At 35.6% G+C, this 6,731-nt stretch overlaps 1 protein-coding gene across 1 annotated transcript; it reads left to right on the forward strand.

The window, feature by feature from the left end:
- Positions 1–1,740: 1,740 nt before the first annotated feature.
- Positions 1,741–6,420, forward strand: LOC107935407 (aspartic proteinase). Its single transcript, XM_016868008.2, has 14 exons — positions 1,741–2,004; positions 3,029–3,406; positions 3,525–3,585; positions 3,980–4,074; positions 4,146–4,258; positions 4,344–4,512; positions 4,607–4,646; positions 4,771–4,835; positions 5,082–5,195; positions 5,280–5,344; positions 5,446–5,602; positions 5,692–5,811; positions 5,902–5,989; positions 6,083–6,420. The coding sequence occupies exons 1-11, from the start codon at positions 1,756–1,758 to the stop codon at positions 5,552–5,554; spliced, it is 1,458 nt and encodes a 485-aa protein (XP_016723497.1). The 5' UTR covers positions 1,741–1,755; the 3' UTR covers positions 5,555–5,602; positions 5,692–5,811; positions 5,902–5,989; positions 6,083–6,420.
- Positions 6,421–6,731: the final 311 nt, after the last annotated feature.

The raw sequence follows: 6,731 nt of genomic DNA on the forward strand, positions 1-6,731 counted from the left end.
ATCTTAATATTTTTTTAATGCTTACATAATCCTACTATAGATTTAATTTTTGCGTGTTATAAATTACATAATATAAAAAAATAACATAATAAAAAGTATTGCAAACTTTAAAAAAAATTGGCCGAATCAAGTTCGGGCATCGAATGTTTAAGCTTGAGCTCAACCCATGATTTAAATGGACCTAATTTTTTACCCCAATCTCATTTTTAAGCCTAATAATTTTACCTAAATATTTTCAAATTTAAAACTCAATCCGTACGCATACATAAATGGAGAAGGAAAAAGAGTTCTTTCGCAATAAATAGTGAATACATCAATTGTCAACTTTACATGGTTGAAAAGCAAAATAAATGAACCTTGACCTTACTTAACAAGGTAAGAAAACCCCAAACCTCCAAGGCTTTGTCTACTTGTCTCGAAAGAAAGAAAGAAAAAATCAATTTTAAGCATCTCACTCGAAACAATCTCTTCACCAAATAATTGTCAAAAAAATGCAACATGCCCACCAACCTACCAAACAAAGGCCTAATCATTGGACCAAACTAGCTAATCCCCTTTAGACAACAATGCTCTTTTTATGTATGAGCATGTAGGTGCTTGTCAATCACATTAAAATTTAAGTGAGATTTATTTTTTAATTGCATTCAAAAACACGTATTGAGAGTTTTTCGAGTAACCTCTCATAAGTTAGATTCATGTATTAACCCCATAACAAGAAATACAATTCACTTATCTCCACCGTCGAGCATGATTACTCTACCATATTAATTCCTTAACTTACACCACTCATCCAAGCTTCCTCCAACTATCCTCAAGCTTTTAGCATCACCTTGTGAACCTCCACCCCCCTCCATTACTCAAAACTTTGCATCAACAGATATAACCAAATAGACATATAGATGTGGTTTAACAAATATTATTTGAAAAATCCCCTAAAAAGGCAACTCGGGAGAATAATTGGGTTAAAAATAAGGGTTAATGTATTTCTTAACCATTAAACTTGACAACTAGGTCTAGTTTAATATTGAAATTTGTTTTATTCATATTAGTCCTATAATTTAGTAGCTTTTCTCAATTTAGCTCATGAATTTAAATTTTGTTAAGGTGTGATGACGTAAAATTCTAAGATTCTACTACATCATCTCCTGACATTGTTTTGCATAAGCTTTTCTCAATTGTGTATATATATTAATTTTTAGGTGATGATTTAAGGATCAAATTAACAAATGTTTTCAATTTCAAAGACTACATGGATAAAAAAATGATTTATATAGTAAAGTGAATTTAATTGTCAAATTTAGGAGACAAAAGTTACGGTAAGACAAAAAAAGCTCAAATGAGGCTAGGCTGTGAAGGTCCAATCTCAAAGCCTTTTGGGCTCCTAATATCCCAAGCCACTATGTCTCAGGGCTCAAAATCCATAAATCCGAAAACAGGAAAACGCCGACGTTTTAACGACTAACAGTAGTGCGTTAATGTTAACGAATATTATTAGAGTCCAAAAAGTATGGCTTTTACCGCCACGTAGTCGTTTCAGTTTTAACCTATTAATTAAATTCCATTAATTTTAAGCATCACAACCGTTCATTTCTTCATCACCGCCATCAATTCACAAAGATTAAAGGCATAGATATTCAAAAACACCAACACTCAAAAGCATGGAACCATTGCCCTTAGCCTTAAGCTGTTAACTTTTACTCATTATAGTAAAATGGTCCGAGAAACGAGACAAATCGTGTGCCTTGTTATCCCCCCATGTTTATCTTAACCGTTAAAACGACAGCCCTCGATAAAGATCAACGGCTCAGATTAAACAAAGGAATCATTAGCTTAAATATCGGGTTTGCTGAGTCGGACCCCATCGGATCTAGGAATTTGACAGGTAGCTTAATGTTCCTTTCTGTTTCATTCTTGGGATTCTCTATATATATTTGTTTGCTCTTTGTTTCAATTTTCTCACATCACCATACTTTACCTTTCTCTTGTTTGTTTTCGTCTAAAGCGGTGAGCATCGTTCTTTCTTGGTCCTCCATTTTCTTTTTAATTTTTCGTATTTTTTAAAAATATTTTTTGGTGTATTTTATGCTGATATTTTGTTGATCGGTTTTGACCTTGTTAGATGATGCTTTGCTTGTTATCGATGCATGCTTCTTTGTAGTTTAATTTAGCTAGAGACTTTTTTTTATTTTTTTTCTGTTGTTTGATCATGTTGAATCAAGGCTTGAATGGAGTTTCAGTGACTATAACCTGTAAATGATGACTTGTTTTCACTAGCGAGTTATTTGTTTGACGGTAAATGAGGAATCAAATTGGTTGAGCTGACGTGAGGATTAGGATCTAGTATGGAGTTTGAAGAGATATATTGTTGTTGAACTTTGTTTCTTCTTAGTTGTAACTAGCTATATAGCAGGTTAATTTTTTGTGTTGATCAGTTTAGATCATGTTCGATTATGCTTTTCTTATTACCGATGCATGCTTCTTTGTAGTTTAATTTAGCTAGAGGTTTTTATTTTAATTTATTTCGTTTTCCTTTTAGCTTTAGCTGTTTAACCTGTAAATGAGACTTGTTTTCACTCTTTTTTTTCTCTTGTTTACTCCGAATTCGAAATTTGAAATATAGGTTTATTTGCTAACCATCTAGTTGACGGGGTGTGAGGAATCGAATTGGTTGAGCTGACGTGAGGATGAGGATTTAGTATGAATTTTGAAGAAATATATAGTTGTTGAACTTTGTTTCTTCTTAGTGCTAACTAGCTATATAGCAGGTTAAAATTGAAAAGATATATATATATATATTTTAAATTTTTTGTATGCAGGAAACTATATAAGCTGAAAACAATAAAATGTTTAAGATGTTTTGATGTTTTTATAGGATTTTAGGAATTTATAAATTGCCAGGTTCGAAGTTATGGCAGATGGGTGTTGATATTAGCGTTTCTTCATCATGCATAAGTGGATATATGATATATCTAATTCTTTGCCTTTCTGTTTGTTATCTAACAACTGCTTGTTCAATGTGGCTATATAGGTTAATATGGGAATGTCTATGAACGTGGTTGTGCTGTCATTGTTCGTCTCGTCTCTTTTGCTTTCTGTCGTGACTGCATCCGATGATGGGCTGGTTAGAATTGGGCTGAAAAAGAAGAAATTTGATCCAAACAACCGACTTGCTTCCCGGCTTGAGTCTGAGGATCGACAGGCTCTCATAGCATCAATGCAAGAAAAGTATGGCCTCCATAATAATCTCGGAGACCATGAGGACACAGATATTGTTGCCTTGAAGAACTACATGGATGCTCAGTACTACGGTGAGATTGGTGTAGGAACTCCACCACAAAAGTTCACTGTGATATTTGACACTGGCAGCTCAAATTTGTGGGTGCCATCATCTAAGTGCTATTTTTCGGTGAGCCCCTGCATTTAAGTTTACCATGAATGTACAGGAAAAAAACTATTTGCCTTGATAGTTGGGGAAGCAGACATGTTTCCGGGCAAAGGATTTATGTTCTTTCATTATGGTGCAGGTTGCATGCTACTTCCATTCCAAGTACAAGGCAAGTGAGTCAAAAACATATAAGAAGAATGGTATGTCTTCTCTTTTTACGGCACTCATAATTGTTTTAGAAACTTGTTCTTCTTGATTTTAAGGGCATACGAACAATATCAAGTTCCTGATTTTATTAATTTGAATGGTGATGTGTGAAATAATTATTTTTCAAAGTAATGATCTCTGATATTCTTTAAGTACATGCACCTAGGTCGATCATAATTGCTGTGTAATGTATCGTTGTTTCTTTGGTTGGTCTATTCCTGGTAGGTTTGGCTTCAGTAAGAAGATGGGTTCTTAGTTCCTACAACTCACGACATTATGCATGTTTTTCTGGCCTAGTATTAATGAAATTGCACTACGTTCTTGCTACAGTTTTCTTGTAGGCTCACTTGATAAATTGAATTATGCTCGTCTGTTCTCCTGGTGCAGGGAAACCTGCATCTATTCAGTATGGCACTGGAGCTATTTCTGGTTTCTTTAGTTATGACAATGTCCAAGTTGGTAACTTGGTTGTGGAAGATCAGGTAAGTGGAGCTAATCTTCTTCTATTTCATCTGCACATGAAAGCTAACCTAGTAATTGTTTTCTTTATCAGGAATTTATTGAGACTACTAAGGAGCCAGGTCTTATATTTTTGGCGGCCAAGTTTGATGGGATTTTAGGACTTGGGTTTAAGGAGATTTCAGTTGGGAAAGCTGTCCCAGTGTGGTATTTTTCCTTTTCAATTTTATTGGCTATTTAAGATTTCTCTTAATGTTATGTGCTTATCTGGGAACACTTGTTTGTTTTACAGGTACAACATGCTCAAACAGGGTCTTATCAAGGAACCAGTATTTTCATTTTGGCTTAACCGCAATGTAGGGGAAGAAGTGGGTGGTGAAATTGTGTTTGGTGGGGTTGATCCGGACCATTACAAAGGAAAACACACATATGTCCCTGTAACACAAAAGGGATATTGGCAGGTTAACCTTTTAAACTTAAATTATTACGTGCAGATGAATGATTTGTACTTAGTTGTCTTTTTCATATTTCTTAATTATCTCTTCTTTTTGACAGTTTGATATGGGTGATGTTCTTATTGGTGACAAGCCAACTGGTATGTTTCTTCCAATGCCAAGTGGGATAAAGGAATACTTGAAGCTCATTAGTTACTTTCTTTCAATCAACAACGTTTCTTGGCATTAAATTTTCTGATTTTTACCTGGGCATATGTTATTCAGGATTTTGTGCTGGCGGCTGTGCGGCAATTGCAGATTCTGGAACTTCTTTGCTTGCAGGTCCAACGGTAAGCCATAATGCTTCATTGTTGGATCTTTTGATCAGTCTCTTGTTTAACAGATTAAAACAAGGTGGTTTCAAGTCATTTTTTCCTGGGCTTCAAATTATTTTTGCAATAGAATAATGGTGTGTAAAGATAAATGTTAACGACTAGGGGAAGTCTTTCATACTGCTGATCAAGCTCCTCCTGTTTATTTTACTTATTAAACTGGTTATTGATATGATTCCCGACCGCTTATTTGTCTTGGTGCAGACTGTGGTAACCATGATAAACCATGCAATTGGAGCCACTGGAGTAGTTAGTCAGGAGTGCAAGGCAGTGGTTCAACAGTACGGGCAAACCATCATCGATCTACTTTTAGCTGAGGTGAATTCTAGTTTTACTCAGAATGTTAATTTTAATATAAAGTTGCAATTAATTTGTATCCATTTGTTGTAAACTTCCCAACAGACACAACCACAGAAAATCTGCTCCCAAATTGGATTGTGCACTTTTGATGGAGCTCATGGCGTTAGGTCAGACCCTGAAGTTCTTTATCTGTTCATTGTGCTTTAATACCGTATTGCTACCTTGTTTAAGCGGTAAACTAATGGTGTGCTCAAATGTGTTTGTATAGCATGGGCATTGAGAGTGTGGTGGAAGAGGGCAACGGCAAATCATCCGGAGTTCAATTCAATGCTATGTGCCCTGCTTGTGAGATGGCTGTTGTTTGGATGCAGAACTAATTAAAGCAGAATCAAACTCTAGACGTCATATTGAACTACGTCAATCAGGTAACATAATAGACGCGGTGCTTGTTGAATAATTCGTGATTGCATTCCTTCCAATGTCTGATTCTTTCTTCAATTTGATACTTATGCAGCTATGTGACCGTATGCCGAGTCCGATGGGAGAATCTGCTGTTGAATGTGGAAGTCTATCGTCCATGCCAACTGTTTCCTTCACCATCGGTGACAAAGTTTTCGACCTGTCCCCTAAAGAGGTAAAACCGGTCCTCATTTTGTGTTTGTACTATATCAATAGTTGAAAACTTGTCCTACTGATGTTAATTATATCTCTATTGGTGCAATAGTATATTCTCAAGGTGGGTGAAGGTCCTCAAGCTCAGTGCATCAGTGGCTTTACTGCTTTGGATGTTCCTCCTCCTCGTGGACCCTCTGGTAATTTTTCTAATGGTCAAATTATGATTTTGTTCGACTTAATTCGATCCTCCTTAACATTAGTCCAAATTGTTCATGTTTTATTTGATGCAGGATTTTGGGAGATGTTTTCATGGGCCGCTACCACACCGTGTTCGATTTCGGTAAAGAGAGAGTTGGCTTTGCCGAGGCGGCATAAAAATACCTTACCATGGAATGGGGCAACTGAGTTTTCTTCAAATGTCCACCCATTACTGTGTTAGGTATAACTTTATATAAAGATGGTTGGAGACATGGAGTCACTAGCTCTCTCAGCCTCCATTACGTAAAGATAGTGTTGTGTTGCTTGTAAATATTTCCGTCGCTGCTCTGTGATGTTTAACCATGGCTGAAATTTGGATTTGCTGCTTTGTTTTGTAATCAGTGGTCAAAGATACTTATCAGTTTCCATACCTATTTCTTCCTCATTATTGCCTTTTAATTAATCAGCTTATAGTGCTTAGAACAATCTTCAAGGTAAGGGCAGAGGAAGCAAACTTCATGCGTCTGGTTATATTTTTGGTGGGTTAATTAATACATATTTTAGAATTTCTAAAGTAGTTTGAGGTTTGGATCTATTTTAGGTTTAGTCATGTTTTAGATTCGAATCGTTATCCTATTTAGGATTAATTTATTCGAATTATATTAGATTCAACTTATTTTCAAGTTATTTTAGACCCGAGTTTCAAATTCGGGTTTAGGTCATTATAGACGTATGTTATTT

This window comes from Gossypium hirsutum, chromosome D10 (assembly GCF_007990345.1).
Source record: "Gossypium hirsutum isolate 1008001.06 chromosome D10, Gossypium_hirsutum_v2.1, whole genome shotgun sequence".
Classification (NCBI taxonomy): Eukaryota; Viridiplantae; Streptophyta; class Magnoliopsida; order Malvales; family Malvaceae; genus Gossypium; species Gossypium hirsutum.

Excerpts from the sequence above, each read along its gene's own strand:
- LOC107935407 (XM_016868008.2), top strand. The coding sequence starts at position 1,756 with ATGTTTATCTTAACCGTTAAAACGACAGCCCTCGATAAAGATCAACGG. Across the intron at positions 4,836-5,081 it reads CTTTGCTTGCAGGTCCAACG|ACTGTGGTAACCATGATAAA; the intron begins GTAAGCCATAAT and ends GTCTTGGTGCAG. Across the intron at positions 5,345-5,445 it reads GATGGAGCTCATGGCGTTAG|CATGGGCATTGAGAGTGTGG; the intron begins GTCAGACCCTGA and ends GTGTTTGTATAG.